The sequence below is a fragment of the Bos mutus genome, chromosome 10, assembly GCF_027580195.1.
Source record: "Bos mutus isolate GX-2022 chromosome 10, NWIPB_WYAK_1.1, whole genome shotgun sequence".
Taxonomy (NCBI): domain Eukaryota; kingdom Metazoa; phylum Chordata; class Mammalia; order Artiodactyla; family Bovidae; genus Bos; species Bos mutus.
In genome coordinates, this window is record NC_091626.1 from 70,370,073 (window position 1) to 70,395,117 (window position 25,045).

General features: G+C 40.1%; 2 protein-coding genes across 7 annotated transcripts in view; one reads left to right on the forward strand and one right to left on the reverse strand.

Annotated features, from left to right (window-relative positions):
• The window catches only part of ZNF106 (zinc finger protein 106), a 51,689-nt gene extending 33,548 nt beyond the window's left edge, over positions 1-18,141 (forward strand). For 2 of the 3 annotated variants that reach the window (XM_005903989.3, XM_005903990.3), the window contains 13 exons: positions 262-600; positions 1,965-2,745; positions 3,095-3,150; positions 4,261-4,406; positions 6,438-6,572; positions 8,770-8,886; positions 11,121-11,312; positions 11,755-11,817; positions 12,502-12,621; positions 13,156-13,227; positions 14,045-14,116; positions 15,910-16,056; positions 16,497-18,141. In XM_005903989.3, coding sequence (XP_005904051.2) covers positions 262-600; positions 1,965-2,745; positions 3,095-3,150; positions 4,261-4,406; positions 6,438-6,572; positions 8,770-8,886; positions 11,121-11,312; positions 11,755-11,817; positions 12,502-12,621; positions 13,156-13,227; positions 14,045-14,116; positions 15,910-16,056; positions 16,497-16,553 — 2,297 coding nt within the window. In that variant the 3' untranslated portion in view covers positions 16,554-18,141. Of the gene's footprint in view, positions 1-261; positions 601-1,964; positions 2,746-3,094; positions 3,151-4,260; positions 4,407-6,437; positions 6,573-8,769; positions 8,887-11,120; positions 11,313-11,754; positions 11,818-12,501; positions 12,622-12,890; positions 13,105-13,155; positions 13,228-14,044; positions 14,117-15,909; positions 16,057-16,496 lie in introns of those variants that run through there. The other variant, XM_070378156.1, reaches the window with a different exon arrangement.
• A 2,723-nt stretch (positions 18,142-20,864) lies between these two features.
• Positions 20,865-25,045, reverse strand: part of CAPN3 (calpain 3) — a 56,516-nt gene continuing 52,335 nt past the window's right edge. For all 4 annotated transcript variants that reach the window (XM_005903983.3, XM_005903982.3, XM_070378165.1 and 1 more), the window contains 8 exons: positions 24,025-24,102; positions 23,596-23,653; positions 23,436-23,500; positions 22,884-22,952; positions 22,716-22,794; positions 22,391-22,507; positions 22,019-22,077; positions 20,865-21,520 (listed from right to left, as the gene is read on the reverse strand). In XM_005903983.3, the coding sequence (XP_005904045.1) occupies positions 21,494-21,520; positions 22,019-22,077; positions 22,391-22,507; positions 22,716-22,794; positions 22,884-22,952; positions 23,436-23,500; positions 23,596-23,653; positions 24,025-24,102 (552 nt within the window). In that variant the 3' untranslated portion in view covers positions 20,865-21,493. The remainder of the gene's footprint in view (positions 21,521-22,018; positions 22,078-22,390; positions 22,508-22,715; positions 22,795-22,883; positions 22,953-23,435; positions 23,501-23,595; positions 23,654-24,024; positions 24,103-25,045) is intronic.

The following is a 25,045-nucleotide window of genomic DNA, read 5'->3' on the forward strand; positions in this document are numbered from 1 at the left end:
ACTGGGGTACAAATTTGATTCTTCTATTAGTACCAGTATCACTTTGGAGAAGTCAGTTAAAATCTGAAAAATTAGAATATTAAGCCTGCCTGTCTGTATCCTCAGTGGTTGTACATATAGCTTACATAATAATCTATTTTAAAGAATTATGAGCATCTTTAAAATTCTCTTGTAATCTTTAAAAATACAAGTTGGCTCAGTAATGAGTGGCTTTTCAGATAACATTTTTGCATTTGTATGTGTGTACGTTTCCCATTCTAGAAACATATGAACCTTCTGAACATCCAGACCAGGTTCCCTCTAGCCTTACACGAGAACAGAAGAATGTTAGATCTCAAACATCTACTGATGTCACACTTCTGCCTAGTCCTTTTTTCCCGAATTTCCTGGAACCTCCATCTTCCCACGTGTCTCCATCACCCACTGGAACCCCTCTCCAAGCAATCACATCTTCTTTCCAAGCTCATGGCAGTGTTCCTGCTCCAGACTCATCAGTTCAGATTAAACAAGAACCCATGTCTCCTGAACAAGAAGAGACTATCAATGCCATATCACAAGGCTCTGCTTGCAGTGTGTCCAAGGAATTACTGCAAGCTAATAGTATGTAAACTTTTCTCTGTGTTAAGGGCAACCCTATAGTGGGTCTAGGGCAACTTTATATTAGTGATGTGACATCATACTTGTCCATTAAAACTAAAGTTATAACAGGACTTCCCTGGCGATCCAGTGGCTAAGACTTCACACTCCCATACAGGGGGCCTCAGGAACTAGATCCCACGTGCTACAAGTAAAGATTCTGCATCCGCAACTAAAAGAATCCTGCATGCCGCAGTCAAGATAGAAGATCCTGTGTGCCGCAACTAAGATCCCACACAGCCAAATAAATGAATAAATAAATATTTTTTTAAAAAGTTACTATAGTTTTTCTTTAAGTCTTCTTATTTAGGAGCATTATTTAAATATTGGTAACTGTTCCTAATTTTCTCTAATACAGGATTGCTAAATTGACTTTGGATTAGCATGTAACAGGTTCCATTTATTCGGATTGGTGCAGAATTATCTGTTTTTCATGAGATAAATGGCATTGAAGTTGTTGAGTCAGTTTTCTAGATAAGATTCCTCTTCTGGATTTCTCATTACTTAACTGTTTTTATCATTTCAAGTACAGACTAAGGTTAATACGGACATGAGGAACTGGTGGCCATGATGAAAAGCAGAGGGCTCTGGTGTTTGGAATCATCTAACAGGAACTTGGGGGTTTTGACAAATAGCCAGGGATTCTACTGTCTTTATAAAATAATCCTTATCTGGTTACCATTTGAGAACAACTTCTAAGTTGTTTAAAATCTTATCTGAAGTTTGTATAACCACAAGTGGTGCTATATTGAAAATTAAGAAACAAATTGATATTGTTTGGTATTCTTTTTTTTTTTGAACAAAAAGAAAGTCTGAAGAATCATCCTAAATTTTGCTATCTGTTGCAGCACTAATCATTGATATGTACATCAAATATATGTTACCTTCCATATTGAATTTTGTTACTTTTATATGGATAGTATTTAGTATATATTTTTTTAATGTGGTGACACTTTTTTCAAAAATAGCTTTTATTAGATTTCCTTTTCTGACTGCAAAAGTAATTCATATTCATTGTTTCAAACAAGAAAGAGAAAAGATCAATAGAAACAATCTCTGCCCATAAAAGGAGCTTGTCTAGGATATAAGACATGCACATGATTTGAGATTAATACAAGGCAAAGTGTATAAATACTGTACTAGAAATGCATGTAGGTTATGGGATGCTGAGCAGTGAGATAACTAAACCATGACTGTTAAAGTTGTTAATGTATCATCAAAGTGTCATATTATTTGATAGAAATTCAATCAGTGATAATTGTAGTTTATCACTACACATAGCAGACACAAAGACAATGGAATAATTTTTTTTTTCCTTCTCAATTCAGGAGAGATCAGTGACAGTTGTCCAGTTTATCCAGTTACCACTGCAGCATTGTCCTTATCAGGACTAACAGAGAGATTCCATGAGCCTAGCCAAGAACTGAAGTTTTCTGTGGAGCAAGGAATTACCAGAAACAGAGGGAACAATCCCTCTTCCCAATCAGCTGGTCTTCCTAGCATAGATAAAGAAAGTGAAGAGCCAAACAAAGGCAACAGTGGGTCTGAAGCCTGTACCAGTTCTTTTCCAAGATTATCCTTTGCTTCAGAAACCCCTTTAGAGAAAGAGCCCCACTCTCCAGCTGACCAGCCAGAACAACAGGCAGAGTCCACTCTGACATCAGCTGAAGCTAGGGGGAACAAGAAAAAGAAGAAACTTAGGAAGAAGAAAACTCTGCGGGCTGCCCATGTTCCTGAGAACAGTGACACTGAACAGGATGTATTTACTGCTAAACCTGTAAGGAAAGTAAAAACTGGAAAGTCTGCTAAAGGGGGGAAAGTGACAACCTCCACCTGGGAAGATAGCAGAACTGGCCCAGAACAAGAAAGTGTCAGAGATGAACCAGATAGTGACTCGTCTCTTGAAGTCCTAGAACTTCCTAATCCTCAGTTAGAAGTGGTAGCCATTGATTCTTCTGAATCTGGAGAAGAGAAACCAGATAGCCCATCTAAAAAGGATATTTGGAACTCCACAGAGCAAAATTCATTAGAAACTTCTCGCTCTGGTTGTGACGAAGTTAGCTCTACCAGTGAGATTGGCACTCGCTATAAAGATGGCATCCCTGTAAGGTAAGGATACTGTGTTGGTCCAATCAGAGCAGCTTTCACCATTCTTTCATTAGAAAACAGAACTCTTTGTTCCAAATCAGAATTTTTTTAGAGTCACATTTATAGAAAATCAGTAGGGATGGATGACGGATATGGATATCTCCTTAGCAATGGAGCATTTCTGCATTCTCACTTGTGTTGTATTTACTGTTTTTTCCTTTCATATAAAAATTTCACATGCAGAAACTGATCTTGTATTGTTGCTATTTTGTCCATTGTTTAGAATAATTTTTTGAGTCAGGAAAATACAAGTTTTCCTACCTCTCCTGTTCACACAGATGCTAAGAAGATTTTTGCTATTATTTTGTAGTGTGGCAGAAACTCAGACTGTGATCTCCTCCATAAAAGGATCAAAGAACTCTTCAGGTATTTGGTGGTTCCGTTTTATTTAAATGAATTACAGGAGGGACTTCCCTGGTGGTCCAGTGATTGAAAGTCAGCCTTCCAATACAGGGGATGCGGGTTGGATCTCTGGTCTGGGGACTTGGATCCCACACATCTTGGGCCAACTAAGCCCATGACCCACAGCTGTTAATCACTATAGAGTCCATGCACTCTGGAATACATAAGTAAATAAATAAATCTTAACTTTTTTTTTAAATGACTGAATTGATAAATTAATCACAGGAAAAAAGCTTTGTAAGTATTAAAGCCAGGCTTTAAATCTACTTAAATATGCTTATAGAATAGGGGATGGGGACTGGGCTTATTACCAAGAGGATGGAATGCTTTGACCAGCAGTTACTGGTATCCCTGAATCCTCAAATCCTGGCATTTCAGTTTCTTACTCACATCTCTAATCTGGTTCTCTCGTGTATTCAGCTAATTAGAATAGTTGGCTTTCTGTGTCTTCAGTTCTGCATCTATGGATTCAACTAATCACAGATTGTGTAATGGGCATTTATTGAAAAAAAAAAATTGTGTGTAAGTGGACCTGCACAATTCAAAGCATGTTGTTCAAGGGTCAGCTGTAAACGGGAGGATGTGTGTAGGTTATATGTAAATAGTATGCCATTTTATATAAGGGACTTGAGCATCTGTGGATTTCGGTACATGCTGGGTGAAGGAATCCTGAAACCAATCCCCCTTGGTTACCAAGGGACAACTGTCTTAGGGTTTTGTTGGCTCTGGGGGGTGGGGGGTGGTGGGCTTTGCTCTGAGAAGGAATTACTTTAAAAATAATGCCTTAATAAAATAACTGGCAGCAGAAGAGACTGGATGTGGAAAGATATTTAGTGCCTTAAAGGGTATCATTCAAAGACTCACTATGTAAGTATTTTTTCCCTAAGAGAAAGGCCTTCCCTACCTTTTCTTAATATGAAATCTTCATAATGAAGATCACTAATGAGAATGTGGTGTTTTGCTAGGCAAACCAGGTTCTTAGGAGAATCCAGGCACCACTTTTTCATAATGTTTTAAATTTCTTAGTATCTTTTGAGATATAAGCCGACACATTTTTGAAACATTGTTTTCTAGAAATATCTTCAGAGCCAGGAGATGATGATGAGCCCACAGAAGGGAGCTTTGAGGGGCACCAAGCTGCAGTGAATGCAATTCAGATATTTGGGAATTTACTGTATACCTGTTCAGCAGATAAAACTGTCCGAGCTTATAATCTCGTGGTAAGTTAATACATCAGTTTGAATGTTTTTGCTTCTTTACAGGTTTTAGAAACTCCCAACTTGCTCTCTTTTAAACACGCGTCTGTTTGCTTTCCAGAGATGGAGTAGGCTTTAGACTAACTTTAGATACAGTTGATCTAGTGACTCAGTGGGGTCACCAGAGACTTAAATTCTTTCTTTCTCTCCTTTCTGTTTTCTCTGGTATCAGCTGTTCCTAAAGCAGGTTCTCCTGCTCACAGATGTCAATAGCTACAAGAGTTTCTTTTCCCTCCCACCACCAAAAAAGGGTCCTGTGCTTTCCTCCCTAAACAGTCACTTGGCAAAAGGAGATGGAATTATAACAGTAGGCTAGGGACAGTCAGGTCCCAGCCTTGGAGTGGATGCTGAGGTGTGTCACCTAGTTGCTACATAATAGAGAAGGGATAGAATGAACATTGGGAAAGTGTCAGAGGAGGCATTTTCCCTGAGAGTTGATGAATTGTGCAAGTTATTAAGAAGAGCAGCAGTCTTTCATTATCCCACACTTAATCTGATGCTCCTAACTCTTAATTTTCTTATAGTGGACTTTTGAGTTTTGAGTCTGGTATTTGCGCTTCCCTGGTGGTTTGTGGTAAAGAATTCGCCTGCCAATGCAAGAGATACAAGAGACATAGGTTTGATCCCTGGGTCGGGAAGATCTCCTGGAGTAGGAAATGACAACCCACTCCAATATTCTTGCCTGGAAAATTCTTTGGACAGAGGAGCCTGGCGGGCTACTGTCCATGGGGTTGCAAAAGAGTTGGACACGACTGAGCGCACACAGGATATCAGTTCAGTTCAGTCGCTCAGTTGTGTCCAGTTCTTTGCGACCCCATGGACTGCGGCACACCAGGCTTCCCTGTCCATCACCAGTTCCTGGAGCTTGCTCAAACTCATGTCCATCTAGTTGGTGATGCCATCCAACCATCTCATCCTTTGTCGTCCCCTTCTCCTGTCTTCAATCTTTCCCAGCATCAGGGGCTTTTCAAATGAGTCAGTTCTTCGCTTCAGGCAGCCAAAGGATTGGAGTTTCAGCTTCAGCATCAGTCCTTCTAATGAATATTCAGCACTGAATTCCTTTAGGATGGATTGGTGGATCTCCTTGCTGTCCAAGGGACTCTAAAGAGTTCTCCGACACCGCAGTTCAAAAGCATCAGTTCTTCAGTACTCATCTTTCTTTATGGTCCACCTCTCACATCCATACTTGAGTACTAGAAAAACATATGTCAAACTAATTCTGTTTATCAATAATGATAGCCAAGAAACTTTAGGAACACTATGTTGTCTGAACAAATACAGTGAAAGTATATGAAATTGATGAAGTTTTTGAAAGTCAAAAGATTAGACGATGGACTGAGAAAATGTGTTTACTATAGGCAACAGGTATATAGGGTCCTTTAGCCTAATAATGTATGAAGGGCAACAGAGATGACTGAAGGAAGAAAGCAATGGTACTAGGAGGTATGAGTGTAAGATTTGGGGAATTGGCTCTAAATTGTAAGGTAGGTATAGGTATGTATGTACATTGTAAATATATATAACAGTATGTGCACAGAGATAACAGGGTGTTCCGTTATGAAACCACACCTGGGACACTAGGACCTGTGATGGCATGTCTTTGAATATTGTGAAGCTTTCTCTACATACTAATCAAATGCAGCAACTTATCTGGGTAATTAGCTATAGTTTGAATTTGCTTGCACTTTAGTCCATATGCTAGAGAGACTTGGCCTAGCATTAATTAAAATTCTGATCTATCTTATAGCAAATTGCCCTAAGCAATTTTTGGTATGGCTCAGTTAACATATAAGTTGCAGGTACCTCTGTTCACTGGGCATTCAGTGAATAGGTACTTACTGAACACCTTTTGATACCATATACTAGGTACTATTCTAGACTCTGGGGACACAAACATGAACTGTATGTTTTAGCTTTTTTTTTTTTTTTTAAGGAAATACATTATCTTATCCATCTATATCCACAAGTAATGATCTAAACTGTGCTTGACTTTAGAGTCGAAAGTGCATTGGTGTCTTTGAGGGCCATACCTCCAAAGTGAACTGCCTCCTGGTTACTCAGACCTCTGGGAAGAATGCTGCCCTTTACACTGGTTCCAGTGATCATACCATTCGCTGCTATAATGTTAAGGTAAGTGGGTCCAGAGAAATCAAAAGTGATGATACTGAAGCACTTTAACTATATTTACTGTGTAGAGTGGAGACAGTGAGACATGCTTCATTCTGTTAACCTTCTTGCTTTTAAATCTGTTTCAGTACACTTATAACCTTTGGTAGAAATGAGGCTTAGGTCTAAACCATGTTTTCTGTCTCTCTCCACATATCTTTTCACTTACTACTGTTAATAATATACCTCTTTTGATCTTTCCAACAAATATTCCTCTTGATTTTTATTTTCATGTCATATGTCAAAATTAATATTAGGTAGAAAAAGAAATGTTAAGTTTTTAAACTTAAAGACTTAGAAGTAGATCTCTCCTCTTGAGAAAGAATTTTCTAAATGAATTATAAGAAATGAGAAAATTGTTTGCATTAAAATATACATATATATACACAATTGCATAATATTTAAAATATAAAAATAAGTGAGCAGGAAAAAAATATATACATATATTCTTAACTTTAAAAGACTTAATTATTTAAGACAAAATTTATAATACCACATAATTAGGTTTTTAATGTATATAGATGGTATATGTGAGATTAACAGGAACACAGGAAAGGGAGAGGCTAGAACTATGCTGGTACAAGGTTCTTATATTTTGTTGAGGATAAGTCAATATTAACTTGAACTAGATTGTTACAGGTTAAAGAGGTAATCTCTAGAAGGCTGATTCAAAACTTCAGTGTGCATCAGATGGACCTAGAGAGCTTGTTAAAACACATGTTACTAGATCCCTTTCCCAGAGTTTCTGATTCAGTAGGGTTGGGATAGAGCCCAAGAATTTATTTTTCAAACATGTGATACTGATTCTGCTGGCCTAGGGGTCACACTCTGAGAACAGCTGCCCTAAAGCAATCACTAAAAGAATAATGCAAAGAAAGATAGCTTAAAAATTTAATAGAGGAATTAAAATGGCATACTAAAAAAACTGTTTAATACAAAACAAGGCAGAAATAGGGAAAAAGTAATAAAAATGAGACAAATAGAAAGCAAATTGGAGTCTAAATCTGACCATATTTAATATCATATTAAATGTGAATTAACACCCAGATTGAAAAGGAGATTGACTAGATAAAGAACAAACATCAAAATCTATGCTGTCTACAAGACACTTTTAAATTCAAAGACACAGGTAGGCTGAAATAAAAGAATGGGGAAAAATGTACTTTTTTTTTTTGCAAATAGTAACAAAAAGGGCTAGAGTAGTTATACTACTATCAGGCAAAAGACTACTACTGAGACAAGGTAGCTTTTTATAACGATAAAGGGTCAGTATAGAAGACATTCAAGATAGGAAGATGGAACAGTGATCTATCTTATCAGAGAATAACAGAGCATCAAAATATGTAAAGAAATATTGATGGGATTACAGGGAGAAATGGACAAATCCACATTAACAGTTCTTTTTTTATTATTTTAGTCACTTAGTATCATTCAACAGCATTCAATCTTGAGTACTTAACTATATAATTGGCCCTGTTCTAGGTAATTAGATTTTATCAATAAAACCCAGTTCTGGGAATTCATGGAAATCATTTTATGAACATCAGCTCAAACTGTGTTTGTATAACCTGTATATGCATCAGAATTATGAAGGAAATTTTTAAAAAAACGTATTCTAGGGCCTACTGAGTTAGAATCTCAGGGTTTAGGGGTGAAACTTGGTGTTCTATATATTTTGAAAACTTTTTGAGTAATTATAGACTAGCTAACCTAAAACTGGTTTAAAGGAGGCATTTGGTAGCTGTTGAAATAGAGAATCAGTTGCAGGAAAGCACATAGTACTTGATTAATGCAATTATCAGATAATACAACTATAATCTTTATTTTCCTTTTTAGACAATGAGTGCAGCTTTTTCTTTGGCTACTTAATTTAAGAGGCTAAAACCCAGTTCATAGTGCCCTTTGAAGAATTTCTGCATTCCAAGTTAGAAACATAGGTGACATTAGAAGTTATATTTGTTTACTATGTTACCTATAGCTTGAGGTTCTTTGGCCACAAATTTCAAAGCAGAAAACAGTCTAAGATACTTTTCTACAAAATGGAGGATGCAACATTTTCTTCCTCATAAAAAATAATTTCACACTCTGTTTCACAGAGGATTGTTTTCATACCTTATTTGCTTTTAACCTCTACTGATCAAGTGTTGTGTGCTTTTATCAGACTCGACACTGTGTGGAGCAGTTACAGCTGGAAGACCGGGTTCTCTGCCTCCACAGTAGGTGGCGAATTCTCTATGCAGGACTGGCAAATGGCACTGTGGTCACCTTCAACATAAAGGTTAGTGGTAGGGGAGAGAAGGCTGAACTCCCATGCCACTTAGAAGTGGGGTGTGTGAGGGAAGAAGGCAAAGACAAGGCCATTTTCCTGTTTTTGTGTGTGTAAGAGAAAGCAGCAGAATTAGCCACTGCTCAAAAACTTACCTTCTGTTGTAAGTGAAACAAGATGCATTCTGTCTGCTCAGGCCCAAGTGTGCCAGGACCAAAGTGTAACTGTACTAAATTAAACCAAGCCTAATGATTTGGGGCCAAATAATGAGTCATGGGTTAAACTAGTTTGTCTCATTTTAAGAATGACACCATTAAAAGTGAGCTTAAATTCCTTTGAGTATGACAGTGATGTTGTTTAGAACTGATTTAGGGTGTCATGAAAGTAGCCTGTTCTGTAAACTGAACTAAGTCAAGGATTGCCTTCATGCCCTTGGGCCTCATTCTTTCCTGACCCAAATATAAATCCATTTGTTGAGCAAACCTTTACTGAGCCACTGTTATGTGGTATGTCTCAGGATAAGGCTTAGGAAACAAATGCAGGCCAATTCTTGATGGCTCTATGTGCTTTGTTAATGTAGTTGAACTTGTAAGCTTTAAAGCATGAGAGACATGATCCAGTTGGTATTTTAGAAAAAGTCACTTTGGTGTTGAACACATTGGAAAATACTGATAGTAGAAGCTTGAAGACCATTCAGGAGGCTTTGTTACAGCAGCTGACATCTAGACTAAAGTGAAGAGAACGCATAAAAAATGTAATCAGAGGTAGAAGTGATAGGTTTGGTTATTAATTAGTTGTGGCATTCTATCCCAAGGCCATCTGATCACCTTTTAACAGTGTATGAGGAGTTTGCTATATTGTGCCTAATTAGAATATCATATGTTTAATTAGTATTTACTGTCTCTCCTTCTACCAGCTATCTGGAACTATGTACAAGAAATGCAATAAAATATGCTCTGGTTTCTGCCTTTAAAAAGCTTAGAATCAAGTTAGAAGAAACTAGCCCATAAATAATCAAATATCAAGTTATTTGGTTCACTTGATATGAATAGATCACAGAAGACAAAATAGATTTTAAATGTTTTAAAGGCTAAAACTTGAATTACCAGTTCTATTTTGTGAGGTTAATGTAATCAAAGGTAAATGAAGTTAGGAGCCAGATTTTTGGGGCAAAATGATGGCAAATTCAAATGGGAATGATCTTTATTTTTTGTTTTTTTTTAAATGGTCTTTAAATGGTTGAAAAGCCCCAGCAAAGACGGACTTTGAGACAGAGATTTGAGAGTTTTTACAGAGGTGTGAATTTTGAATCCTTGTTAGGGCTGGACCTTTTTTCTGTTTTGCCCACACTCCTGGAATGCAGTGCTTTGGTGATGGGGCTCATCAAAAAGCCAAGGCTGTTGACCTTGGCCTGTCTACCTTTGGGTCCTGAATGCCTTTCATCTATCTCCCCAGCATTTTAAGATGGTTGAGATTAAGGTTCCCAGCTGCTGCTCTTGCCGAGTCTCTGGGAGTTTTGTCTTTTACTTGCACCTAAAATACCTTTTTAGAATTTTGGGAAAGTAGGAAACTATGAACAAGATTGGTTTGGGTATAAGGAAAGCAAGTCTAAAATCTGAAGTAAAGGAATGTTTATCCACATCCACATTCAGGATGTGACCATGCTGTGCTGACTGACATAAAGGTTCCTATAGTTTAACTTAATGTTATGAGAGAGAAACATAGAACCAGAGGTCAGAAAAAGGTCAGAATAACATAAAAGTTGGAGAATGAGAAACTGGTTGTCTAAGTAGTTCTCAAAGAGAATTTTGGAAGCAACCATGTCAAATAGACTACATACATTCTGGATGACAAAAATCAGACTTCTTGGGTCTTTGGCATGGAAAATGTATTCAAATATGGAAAAAAGATTTCTCTTTCATGTCATTGACTTAAGGGAAGTGAGAGAGGACATAAAAAGAGAACCAAATTCTAATTATGATCAGGATAGCATGGGTCAAAGATAGAAATGGATTTATAACGTAAGACTGTCCCCACTAGAATGGAGGAAGAAGGTGTCATGAGTACAGTGTTAGAATGGGAATGGCAGAGGTTGGGGAGTTAGGGATACAGAGTGGATATGAAAACTTACAGATGGGTGTTAGACTTTATAGAGTTTGTATCAAGGTAGTGATTTTGGATTAGTTGATGCTGAGTTTTTCCACCTAAGTGGTTTTTACTTCATATAATGGTGGCTTATTTTTCAGAACAACAAACGACTTGAAATCTTTGAATGCCATGGCCCTCGGGCTGTCAGCTGTCTTGCCACAGCTCAGGAAGGTGCCCGAAAGTTGCTGGTTGTGGGTTCTTACGACTGTACCATTAGCGTACGCGATGCACGGAATGGATTGCTCCTTAGAACTCTGGAGGGCCACAGCAAAACCATCCTCTGCATGAAGGCAAGTATAAAACAGGAGTTCATTGTCTGGTGCAAACAGAAGAGTTCAAATGAAGTTTCCCATGTTTTCTAATGCCTTATTTAGAATACAGGAGGTTACAGTCCTTTTCCTTAGGCCTGGAATCACCACAGGACGTACTATTTTTTAGCATATTAATTGAGAGACAAATATCTTATAGAATGTAGATATACTCAAATGCTGTTCTAGGCTACTTTGTAATCATTCCAAAGAAGCAACAAACCCAATAATATGTTGTCAGTTCATCAGAGTACTTATTGGCAGCACATAAATCAGAAAATTTGTCTGAGAAACTTATTTTATACCTCATTCATGCTCATCTCAAAATAGGGTGGAAACTAGACTTTGCCAATGTATATTACAAGTTAAAGGAAACCTCAGAACTTTATACTGAATCTCACTCACTGAATTTTTTTTCTTTAAGGTGGTGAATGACCTTGTGTTCAGTGGCTCCAGTGATCAGTCAGTCCATGCTCACAACATTCATGTAAGCCTTGTTGGTGTATCTTTAATAAAATGGTGGATAAAGCTTGAAGGGATTTCTCAGACCTCTTGCAATTTAAATTAAGCCTCCTTTCTAGTGAAAGACTTAATAATAATCCCTGTGCATAAGCTCTTGGATACTGTTAAGCACTATAGAAATCAAAATTCTTGGGGGCAGACTCAAAAGTTTACATCAGGTTTAGTTTGAATGTCTCATTTAAATGTGAGACATATTGAGCATCTGAGACTCTGAGAAAGTAGATATGATACATAGTTTAAAATAGCACAAATAGAAACGGCTGTGAGACTCTGCTTGGGTCATAGAGGCCACTTTTGAAGTTCAGTTCCTAGTCTGAACTTCTGAGGTTATTCAGCCTCAGGAACTTTTTGTCCAGATCCAGTGAAATGATAAAAGTGAATATACTTCGAACACTATAAAATACATACACACAGAGTTGTGACCCTTCTCTCTCTGTAACACTGGGTTCTCTCCATCAAGATACAGTGCATATATTTTATATAAGTAACAAATGCTTGTGAGAATACTTCACCTGTCTAAAATTAGTACAGCTACATGTGTGTACAAGTAGTCTCATCATTACCTCTTTTAGAATTACAGAATTATAAATCTCAAAAGTCAAGACTCTTAGAAATCAGTCTAGTGACTCTTGTCTCTCTTCTGATGCAGACTGGTGAGCTTGTCCGGATCTATAAAGGTCACAATCACGCAGTGACTGTGGTGAATATCCTAGGGAAAGTGATGGTGACTGCTTGCCTGGATAAATTTGTTCGTGTCTATGAGTTACAGGTAGAATTTAGATTCACTGTTTTGTTTGAATGATTTGAAGAGATGGTCTGTTTGGATTTGGTGTGTATGTGTTTTTTTTTTTTTTAATATGGAAAGGCTGGGGTGGAACTCAGAAATCTGTGTTCTTCATAAGTGTTGTAGGTAATTATGAAGTAGTTTGGTCCTTGGACAGCACTTTCAGAAATACTGCCCTGAGATACCTGGTCAGGGTTTTCTGGAGGGCAGCTGTAGCCTGTCACATCTGTGTGGTTCTCTGTGTATAATTTCAGGTTTGAGACTTTGACACTACACAGAAATTGGTGGGGAATTTTCCCTCCCAAATACCAGCTCTTCCCTTGAGGAGGAGGACTTATTAAAAAGATTGCTGTTCGATTATACTTCTGTTAACAAGTGATTGGTGCTTCAGCTTGATACCTGAGGTACAGTTTTAAACTTGCAAAAGCCTTCAGGGACTATGCTTATTAAACACAAGGTATAAATAACCTTGATTCTCTTTCTCCGCCCCCCCCCCACCCCGCCCTGCATCCACTTAAGTCACATGATCGATTGCAAGTTTATGGAGGACACAAAGACATGATTATGTGTATGACCATCCATAAAAGTATGGTGAGTTTAATTTGCTGTGCCACATAATTTGCTTTTGAATGTGTTTACTAAAAATTCTACAGACTCTTAGTAATGTTACTACTTGTCACTTCCAAAAATGATATCTATTTTTGATATGCCTCATTATTGAATGTTTTCTATCTCTTGGTATTATAATATTGAGAAGTAACCCAGTAGTGCTCTTGAATATTAGATTTTTATTAAGAACTAAAATAGTTACAATAAAAATGTATAATACCACCATTGGATAGAAGATAAATTTAAGGTGTTTCCAAAAAAACAGGTGAATGGTGTTTTCTTCAGAGACATTATGATCTGGAAAATACATTGGAATAGAGTCAGGAGATTTGGTCATTGTGGCATGGTTATAGCAGACCTAAAAGTAGAAGCTAACTCATGTAACCCTACTAATCTTTGATTTATTTTATTTTTAAATTTTGAGGTTGAACCAGAATGGATATTTTTCTAACTTTAAGCTGTAGAGCCTTTGTCCCAGTGAAATTCAGAAGCCTGATATGTAATGCCCAGCAGAAGCCAGAGCTACACCAGTTAAAGTATAAGCAGTGCCTCTGAGCCCTACCACTTCTGCTCTCAACGACAGTCCCAAGAATGGCTTTCTAAGGAGCATAGCTTCCAAGTATCCAGACTAGAAGATGTATAAGATACTTTCCTATTATGGTACTCTGGGGCTGGTTTGGGTTTAGGTTTAAAGTTTCCTGTTGTAGTGCTACCAGCTTTTGACTCTTATTTTGAGGATGTTCATAGTAGTTTTATTGTGTGTTGTTTTAGTCTGATAATGATAAACATTTTTCTCTAGATTTATACTGGCTGTTATGATGGCAGTATTCAGGCCGTGAGGCTAAATCTGATGCAGAATTACCGCTGCTGGGTAAGAATTAAAACTGTTCTTGTCACCAGACTTAGATGTTGCCCAACCCCAGGCCAGTTTATAGATCTTCATTATCATTGGTTTAACATTTTCATATTGAGTCTTCCACCATAGGACAAATAAGCTTATTTTTTAAAAAGTGTATAAAATGCTTCTGTAATTTTATAGTGAAAGTTCAATCTTAAGGTTAGATACAAACTATGTTTAAGTGTCCATTCAGAGGTTATTTCCTTTGTGTTTTTTATTTTGCTTTATTACTGTATTAATACATGCCTACAAAAACATCAGTAATACAGAAGTGTGTGAAAGAAAAGTAGAAGTGCTTGTTTTCATAACCTGCCTACAATATTTTACCCATTCCTCAGGCATTTACATGTATTAGTAGTTTGGTTTGTTCATTGGTTTTTGAGAAGTAGACAAATAAAAATTTGCCCTCTTGAAGTTTTAAACCTCAGTTCACTAGACTAAATTTCATGGTTTTTATTTTAGAGTGGAGGATGGTGATTAAACCTCAAAACTTTCACACTGTTTCTTATAAACCTTAATTTATTTCATCAGTTCTAATAGTACTGACCAGAGAAGAGTGGCTGGCACTGAATTTTTTCCCCTAAACCCTAATCCCCTTTTCAGCATTGATGAACTGTATGCTCACATTTTAAAATCTGAGTTTAAATTTGTCTCTGGCCTAATTACTTTTCAGCTTTTTATACATCACTCTCTTTGATTTTTAGTATTCTCAGTGAAGACAGGCAAAATCTAGTAAAACAGTATCCAAAACATACTTAATCCAAACCAGTATCCAAAATAGACTTATCTAGAGAAATGAGGAAAATACCTTCTGGTTTTGAAGCTGGGGCTATAAAATAGTGTTTACAGAGGGAAAATTAAAAATTTCATTACTGTTTATAAATGAACTTGTTAGAATCATTTCTTAAAAGCCTGTAAGGAAAAAAAGCCAAAACAAAAGAGTGTTTATGCTTTCTGACTAACAATTGAAATATAGCCACATTTATAATACAGTAAAAAAAAAAAAAAAGATCACAAGACTGTGATTCAAGTGATAAAAATTGTGAGTAAAGACAAGCTTCCTTGGCAGTTTTCTGCCAGTATTTCCACAAATGTAGTTTTCTTTATCATACATTTGTGTTTTCAAGTTTACAAGCCAACAATTCTTAGAATTGTTAAAAATAACTCAAGTGTTACAGGAAAGCTCTTTGTCTTTTTAAATAAATGAACTGAGAAACTCTTTTTATGATGGCAAGATAAAGAATTATTATGGTTTAACACGCTCTATGACAACCTAGAGGGGTGGGATGGAGTGGGAGGTGGGAAGGAGGTTCAGGAGGAGTTCATACCATAGGCTCATACCATGAGCCATAGGTTCACACCTATGGCTGATTCATATTGATGTATGGCAGAAACCAACATAATATTGTAAAGCAATTATCCTTCAATTAAAAATAAATTTTTTAAAAAAGAATAAGTATAGTTTAAATTGAATTTTATTTAATTTGCCTGTCAGTATTTGCTAACAGCTTCATTATTTAAAGATGTAATGGCTACATTAGAGCTTTGCCTTCTCAAAATACTGAACTGTCAAAAGACTTCCTAGTCTTTTCAAAGTTTCTGAATAAATTCATGATTAATTTGGTTGCCTCTGGCTTTTTTGAATTTGCCAGCCAAGAATAAATTAAAGAATAGGGGCTTACTCATAGGCTACAATGAAGAATATTCTCATTGCATGTTTCCCGTACTCTTTATAACTTAACTCTTTCAATTCTCTCTCTCTCCAGTGGCATGGCTGCTCTCTGATATTTGGTGTTGTAGATCATTTAAAACAACATTTGCTGACTGACCATACAAATCCAAACTTTCAAACTCTGAAATGTCGCTGGAAGAACTGTGATGCTTTTTTTACTGCTAAGAAAGGATCCAAACAGGTATATCAGTGGGATTTGAGGTCAACCCGGGGTCATTGACTGCTCAGAGCAGGGTTCAGTAAACCTTTTTTGCCTTATTAGAATGTTCAGACTTGCAGTAAACAGGGAGAGTGTAAGGATTTCTCTTTTTATTATTATTATTATTCACAGATTTGAGAGATAGCTTAATGAGGTTTCAAGTGAAGAATTAGGTAGTTTTTGAGAAAAGTGCCTAAAGAGAATGTTTTCACTTGTTCCAATCCAGTAACTGAACCTAGAGGTTTATTACAGCATTCTTTTGTTAAGAACTCAAGTGCACAGTTCCATGTGAATTAAGAGTGATGGGTCCTAACTGCCTTTCATGGATCACAGATTAGACCTGGGAAGCTCTCCGTGGCTTTGACTTTCTTTTGACCTACTACCAACCTCTTTCTCATGGGTCCTTTTCCCTTTATTTCTAGGATGCTGCAGGACACATTGAACACCACGCTGAGGATGACAGCAAAATTGATTCATGAAGTTTTTTGCCTCCCATGTTGGGAAGTCTTTAGTTGAACTAATCTCATATCAGCCCCTTGCACAGGCCAATGTCCTCCTTTCTTCAGTGAATCAGGGAAGGAGAAAGTGGTTACTAGCCAGGCTTACTACTAGCATAAGTCTGGGCAGCTCTATGGGATGACAGGTTACACTTCTAAATTTTTGCTGGAGGTTTGTCAGATTTAAACAGATTTTTAAGGAGCTATACTCTTCTGGGACAGCATGGCATATAGTAATTTATGCTACTGGTGTTCTCCAGATGTTTATTAAAGACACAGATCTTAATTGGTTACCCAGTTTGACCCTAATCACACATGTATTTTATTGATTTCAGTTTGTGATTTTTAGTTTCTGTTCTTATGATGATTTAAACCAATAGTCACGTGTTTAAGTTCAAATTTGTTCAAATGTTAGGTTTTTAGGATCAGACTTAATTTCTCCTTAATTATTGCAATCAGTTAATTCTAACCACTGGGTATTTTAATTGGAAGCAAATATTTTCTTTTCTTAACAATTATGTACAATGTGTTTCAATATTCTCTTCTTAGATGGACAGAGCAGCCTTTAAATGCTAAAGGGACACACAGTAGATTTTTAACAGCTGGAGTAGCTGCTCTGCTGATTATATTTTAGGAGCTCAGGCAGCAGATCACATAATGACAAATCCTTGCAGACAATAATTCCTATTGAACCTCCGCAGACTTTGATAAAGTCCTCGGTTCAAGGCAATGCACAGACCTACCATCTACTTGGAGATCTCACTGTTAGACCTGGGTACTCCCTGCAGGTATTGGCAGGCTGTTCAAACTGGACGTGTGCCTTTGTCTTTCCAGGTTCTGACCCTCCAAACGGGCAGTGGGTTTGAAACCTTTTAGTTTGCTTCATTGCCAACCCCTCTCCCATTCTCTGGTTGTGCCTAGACTGACAGCAGCCATCATATAGTTCCTCTGGGCTCATGAGGTACTTTTTACCGACCCACAGTACACAAATGGGGGGAATCAGGATAAAGCATCTGAATATAGTTTTTAAGGCCTCAAGCAAACTTCTTAAAGACCAGTGTATTGCCTTCACCTCCCCCACTAAGCTGAGAAGGAAGGGTGGAGTGGGATGAAGGGAGAAGACCCTCCCTGTCCTTCAAGAGCAGCCAAATGAACAAAGCCTTGACACTGCTTTGTTTTTAAATTCTCTCTGGACTCTTAAGTGAAGCCATAGCGGTGTTACTTTCTAGCTTTTTGTTTCTGTGATCGTCAAAACTCTAAAAGATTTCTACAGAGAGAGGGAGGAAAGGAGAGAGGAGCCGAGTGCCACATACCGAACTCCGGATGTGATGCCCACTCTTTCCTAGAGGAGAGCAGCCAGGTTTATCTCCACCCACCTTAGTGTACACAATTCTTCTCCCATGTCTTCACTCAGGCTTTAGGGCAGGGGAACTTCACCTGGGGTTCATGGATAGGTTTCATGAGGGTATCCAAAACCCCTGGAATTGAGTATGAGACTAAGTAGCTGTTCTTTTTTTCCAGGAAAGCCTGTGGTGGTTTTTATTAGATCCAAAAAAAAAAAAAAAAAGAACTAAGCTGGGAGATACATCTAGATAATGAATGGCCCCATGAATTATTTACTTCTGTCCTTATGAACGGCAGGACTCTTGTGTTGACCACATTACTGAGATTTGCATGATATTTGAGAGAGCAGAGAAGATCTTGTTGCATAAAGTTGATGTGTGCTGTTTCTGTCTGAGAACAAGCATTCCCTTCTCTTACCCCATTTCCTGTACACATGACCAGAGAAGCCAAGCTGTTCTGTGGGTTTGGGAATGGTGATTCCTAGGAAAGTACATTTGGATTTATTGCTAAACCTGGCATTTTCCTTAGGACTGTAGTGAACCCACATTCCTACATTGGCTGAGCAGTGTGCTGAGAAAGTCTTGCATGCTCTGTCACATAGGTGCCCTTCTGTTCTGCCTGAGGACATGTCTGAAAAGATGAGAGTGGTGGAGCCTATGTACAGCAGGAAGGGGATATATGAGGTGTTGGGCAGTTGTGGGGAACTGTTGTAGGTATGAACAGATTGATAGAATCAGTAAAAACTGATTTGAGCTTAACTTTGATAGAATCATGCACAGTCTATCTGCCTTTATGTATGCAGTTATGGATGTTTCTTGTACGTGTGTATGCGTGTGGGCACCTATACTTAATAATACTTCTCCCCATTTCACAGGAACTTTCTCTGAAGCCATAGCAATAATGTCTTTGTTTCAAGAATGTGTAAAACTCACTTAACACCAGGTTAGTGTACTGCCCTAAATGCACTGTTGTAGCCATCTGTTTAGAAATAAAGGCACCATAAGCATCTTGGCTGCTTATGGTTGTGTGTTATTACTTTTAAGTGTCTTCAAAGTTATGCAGAAGTCTTTTTTTTAAGTCTTCTATAATGTCTTGGCTGATTCTGGCCTTCTCTTCCCTCTCAGATTAGAGCAGTGGTTCAGGGCTTTGTGTTTGCTCTGATATTTCACACTTAGTGGAGGAAGGAAATTGTTACATGATGTGACAAAACACAACTCATTTCTTCTAAGGAATCGAATGTTATTTTTAATTACTTGTGTTTACTTCTGACAACAGAAGCCAAGAAAACCATAGCATAAATCCTTTTGTGTGTATATGCTAGTGTTTTAATGGCAGTTTGTTCTGATGAAATATCAGTGACTTCAAGTTTTATCATGAAGTTTTTAATCAGGTTCAAAATTTTGGCATGCGACTCTACTCAATATAAAGCAGTTAAACACAATGCAAACAAAGGGTTATCTTGACCTGATCTTACTTGAATTTGAGAGAACGTCATTATTACTACACTCCTGCTTTCGTGGAGAATTTTTTTTTCTGCCTCAGAAGTTGAGTGTTTAGCTCCTGAACTACCTATAATTTGTAGGCAACATTATTGCTATTTAAGTGATTATTTGCCTAACAAAGGGTTTTTTGTTTTTCTCTTTTTGGTAGATTATACAGTGGTCAACTTTAGTGACTAGGAATGTGGATGATTTGGTGGGAGTAGGTGTACAATACTTAGCGGAATGGTAATGGTATATTTTATGGAAGAGGTCCATTTGAGGGGAAATCAAACTATATTGTGAAGTGGGATTTAAGTAGCACGCCCTCTCAGGTTTGCCGTTCATATACGCTGACTTATAAATTTTGTACCTGTTACCTAAAGGAGAGCGCCTAAAAACTGTTAAGGCCATGCCTGCCACATTGTTACAACGGTGATTTTTATCCCAGCCGCAAATCCTCAGGAGCTTGAGGATTTCAGAGATGCTGTCTGAGGGTCAGAAACAAGCTGTGGTATAGGTGGTTTGGGTTATACTGAGTTCCATACATCAGTGGATGTGAAATCTTGATTAAACCAAACCTACTACTAATCAGACAGTAACCACTAACCTCACTTCCAACCCCCAACTATGTGGCCTTGCTGGGTCACCTGGTGACTAACATTTCCCAGATTTCTTCTGAATTCACAGTTGAATTAGCCCAGTTGAATTGGGGGAGAAGGAAGCAAGGAGGAAAGGCTGTTGAGGACCTTTTCTGCTGCTTCAGAGAAGTACATGCCCTCGAGCTGCGCCAGTGCCCTTGGTGTCTTGATTTTTTTTTTTAATTGAATATGGATTAGAAGACTGAAATCAGATGACATTTGACTGCAAAATGTTTATAAGCAAATAGTTTAGCCTTCTTACATTTTGGTATAAAGCTGTGAACTTCCTAACTTTGTAAAGCAACATATAAAGCAAATATAAGAGGAAAATAAAGTACTTTTACTAATTGTTTATTTTTGTTACCTTATCTACATATTCACGGCCAACCCTTTTCCATGTTGATATAGAGATCAAGAAGGAAATTGGGTGGAAAATGCAAGATGGTTATAGATCATGGTCCAGATAAGCACAGCACACACCTTCATTTAAGGGTTTGTCCAAGGTCATACAGTAGGTCAGTGTTAGTAGAGGAGCTCTGCATCGTTACAGTCAGCTAACTTGCCCCTCCAGTTAATAGGTGACCCATTTTGTCTACACCCAACAGCTATTCCCCTTCCTTTCCTGTATCTTGGAAAGTATTTGAGTGATTCCTGTGCTCAAGAAATGGCAAAAAGGCATGATTAAAGTGGGGTTTGGGATTTTTGTGTGTGTGTGTGTGTGTGTATTTTCCATTGCTGTATTCTGAAACTATAGCTCTATACCCAATGGGTGAGATTGGAGCTACTCAGTCTTGCTGTAGCTCTCAATGTGAGAAAACAAAACACAATCAAACCAGCAAAACATATGCCTTTATTTAGATGAACATTTTTTTCAGAATGCAACCTAACTTATGAGTTAGATAACCCAAAATGTCCAAACCTCTTTTCACTGAACTAGTTTACTCCAGAGCAGGCCCGTCCTGAAACAGTCAGGCAGAACCAAGTGCTCATTGTGTTGCTGTCCCATGGGTGGGAGAACACAGAGATAATGGGGGGGGACACGGGGTGGGGGGATCTAGCACCAGGAAGCACTGAGTGCCATTGGCAAATGCTTCTGCAAACAGCTGCAAGCATCTAAGGAGAGTACTTGTCTTCAGAGCTGAGGCCATCAGACTCCAAGCAAAGCTCTCACTGGCCTGTGGCTAGCGGAAGCAGACAGAGGCACTTGGCTCCATGTGGCACAGGGACAACACAGCTCTCCCTTCCCCATTCCTTAACCGAAGGGTCAGGCTGGGCCTGACAAATGGACAGACGCCCTAAGTCTGGGAGGGAAGTGAGTAGAGGAGGAACTAGACTGATGAGGTGCCTGGAGGCTTCCTGGGGGTGCAGCAACTGTGTCCTTTGAGGTAAGTGACTAGCTCTGTTGGGTGAAATTGAAATCCTGAGTGATCCTCCATGCCTTGGATGTGGCCAGCTTGGTTCAGGCATACATGGTGAGCTGCAGCCACTGCAAGAGGAAGTCCCAAGATCAGAATGCACATGAGACAAAAGAGCCAAGCCCTACATATCTAAAACATAGAAGAAAAGGCCAGTCCCAGCATGCCAGACATGGAAGATTTCCTGAGAAGCATCCTTCCCACAGATCTCCCCTAGAAAGTACAGATTTTCCAGCATAAAGCCATAACTGAGGCTTCCTTAGAGCCTTCCCCCACTATGCGTTCCCCATGACCACATCCTGCTGAGCTCTGAGCTTCCCTTTATGTTCCTTTCCCATCCCATCCAATCCCATCCCTCCACCTCAAATTTTTTTTTTTTTAATCAGGGCCACACAGCGGGGCCCGGCTCTCGGCGGCCTCCGCCTCCTCCCGGTCCATGGGGTCGAGGCCCCAACCTCCGCTCCCCTCACCCAGAGGAGGAGGAAAAGGAAGAAGCGAATGCGGGCTCCCCACTCGGAGCCTCCACCTCAAATTTTAAAGTGCGGGGGGAGTGTACTGTTAGGCTTTACCTCGAGAACATTGAGTTTGATGATACCGTCCCCATCCTTGTCAAATGCATTGAAAGCTCCTGCTCGGAAGAATGCACAGACCAGAGGCCAGTTACAGGTGCTCCCCCCCACCCCCGACCACTCCACCTTTTCTTAAGAGGACCATGTGCCCGGTGCTGCCCTTCAGCACCAAAATAGGCCAAAATATCACCAATAACTGCCCCTTGCCATCCCATTCTGAGCCTAAAGAGGGCCTCTTCACCTTTGTTCAGCCTGAACAGTAGATGGGTTTGTCCAGGGTCATATAGTAAAGTCAGTTAGTGGAGATTCCCTCCACCATAGGAGAGGGAGCAGGAAGGGCCTAAGAAAGCAGAAGGGTAGCTGTCCACTTACTGAACATGCCCTCCAGCCTGACAAAGCAGCAGATGAAACTGTCGAAGTCAATATTCATGTACTTGTCTGCATAGCGCATGGTAATGATATCGTAGAGCTGGTTGTTGAGGTGGAAGCCTGTTGGGGAGAGCACAGGAGAGGAGATGGGGGTGAGTCCTCAGGCCTGCTTGCTTTCTCCTTAGAACCTCCTTGTCACACTGTGGCCTAGGAGAGGAGAACAAGAAGCCCTTTCTCTGGTAGGGCCCCAGTGGCCCAGTCCTCCCCTCTCATCCCTGCTCCTACCACCTCCCATCCGCATCCTGGCCACCCCATTTCTTCCCCATACCTGCATCTTTGACTGCATTGCGCATCTCGTAGCTGTTGATGGTGCCAGATTGGTCTGTGTCATAGTGTTTGAAAATTTTCTGGCAATAGAAAATTTGAGGACAGAGGTCATACACTCAACCTCTGAATTAGTCCCTTCCTTACTCCCACCCTTGTTCTCTCCTCCCACCTGCCACGTCTTAATCTTCTTCCAGAGGTGATGAAACTCTTGCAGGTTCAGTCTCCCAGAGCCATCTGTCTGGAGGAAGGAGGTCAGGGCTACAGGGCACATAGCAAAATCCTCCTGGCTTGGGAGCAGGCCTTCTGAGGGGCTGTGCAAGGGAGGTCCTCTATAGAAGGGCTTCGCCCAGGATATCCACCCTTGTCCTGACCTAGTGTTTAACACACACACACACACACCCCGCCCCATGCTTCCCTAGTCAGAATCAGTGCCTGCTCTAGAACCCAGGGAACCTTTCTCTTAAAGACCACTCTGAGGTAGGGCCTCAGAATCCCAGGCCTGAGGTTGAGAGCAGGGGCCAGTGTTCTCCCAACTGTGCTTCCTCCAACAGCTCCTTAAAGAGCAGCAGCCAGGAAGTTCAGCACAGGGCCTCCTTAAATCTTTCCTTGAGCATGAATTTGGGCCCCTCTGCTTGACTGGGCCCCCCTCATTGTTGCCCTAGCCCCAGGAGACTACACAGGGGCTGCTGACAGGGCTGGGAAAGGGTGGCAGTAAGGATACGTCCATGAGAGCGATCATGCTACGGCAGGACTCCAGCGTGAAGCCTTGTGTCTTCAGGTCCTTATCTGAGAGGTATGGAGAAGAGTGAGGAGCTGCCTTCAGATAGGTGGACACACACTGCCCAACTGCCCACCTGCCCCTGCAGAATTAAGCTGCTCACGTTTGTTCACAACTCTGTTAAGGACGTTCTTGAGCTCATCTGCGCAGATCTCCATGTCCTGAGGAGGAAAGGGGAAGAGAATCGTGGCTCAAGAGTGCAGCAGCTGGTGGAGCATAGGCTTTGCGAATCAAATCCCAGCCGTCCATGCTTGTATAGTCCATGACAGGGCTGTTCTGTCATGGGGAAGCTGGGGCTTTTTTGAGGAAGACCCTGTACCTTCAGCTGTCTAGAGAGCAGTGGGCCCACCCAGTGGGTGTGTCGGTCTAGAACTCAAAGGACTTCACTTGTGGATTCCTGTGCTACACTCATATACCCCGTTTCCATCAAAAACCAAAATGACCTCCACTGAACAATAATGAAATAACTGGCAAATTGAGCAGTTCATCAAGGAGAGGAGTGTCTGAGTGAGTCAGAGTTGGAGGTACTCACATCGCCTGCTATCTGCCTGAAAATATTCCGGAATTGCCGCTGTTCCTCACTTTCCTGGTCGGTGTTGCCGGGCTCTAGCTGTGGAGGCACAAAGGAAAACTGGTTGGCAGGGACCAGGGAGATGGACAAACCCGAGAGGAAAGTTCCTTCTGGGCTGAAGGAGCCAGGGTGACTAAACCAGCCATAGGTGGCAGCAGGAGCTGGGTACAGAGTTAATGCTCTTCTTTCTTGATTGAACCTACTGATCTGGAGTAAGAATCATCTGGGCCCCAAGGACCCTTCACTCTGTATCTCCCCAGCCTAGCCAGAGGAGGTATATCAGCTGTGCAGACATGTAGACAGCCCCCTTGGTCCTCTTTCCCCCATCTGCACCAGCTGGAGCCCTCTCCTCCTTTTACAGCCTGACCATCCCAACCAAACCAGCCCCAGCAGGATGAAGCAGACCAGACCAATCTGATACCTCCAGCCATTTCTGCCATCAAGGCCAAATCCTCAGAGGACCCTCCTCCCCTCCCCCGCCATTGCATGGGCACCACAGGACAGAGATGTCCCTGGGTTTATCTGGAATCTTGCCTGCTAGTCTCACCTCCTATATACTTTATATGACCTCCTGTCCTCACTCCAATCTAACACTGTCCCCTGAGCTCTGGAGGACTCCACCTCTGGTGTCACCCCCCTCCCACTACTGTTCTTTATCTTCCCTGTTAATGACACCAGGAAATGAGCTGTTCTGTCTCAGTGTCTGTCACAGGCTTTGCATCCCTCTTCTCTCATCATCCTGGCTGGATGGGCTCCAGCAGGGAAGCTCAGCGCATCCTTCCCAGGACCAGCTTGGTGTGGCAGCCAATCCCAAGACATTCATCCAAGCAGCACCCCAAATTTTAGGAGAATTTGATGAGGGAAAATGTCAGTGGGACAAACCTAAACCTCTGGATGTTAAAGGGACACCCCACCCCTATGGCTCCTCCAACCCCCATGCACTCCAAGAGCACAGGCCTCAGTTGTGTGCAGGCCACCCCAC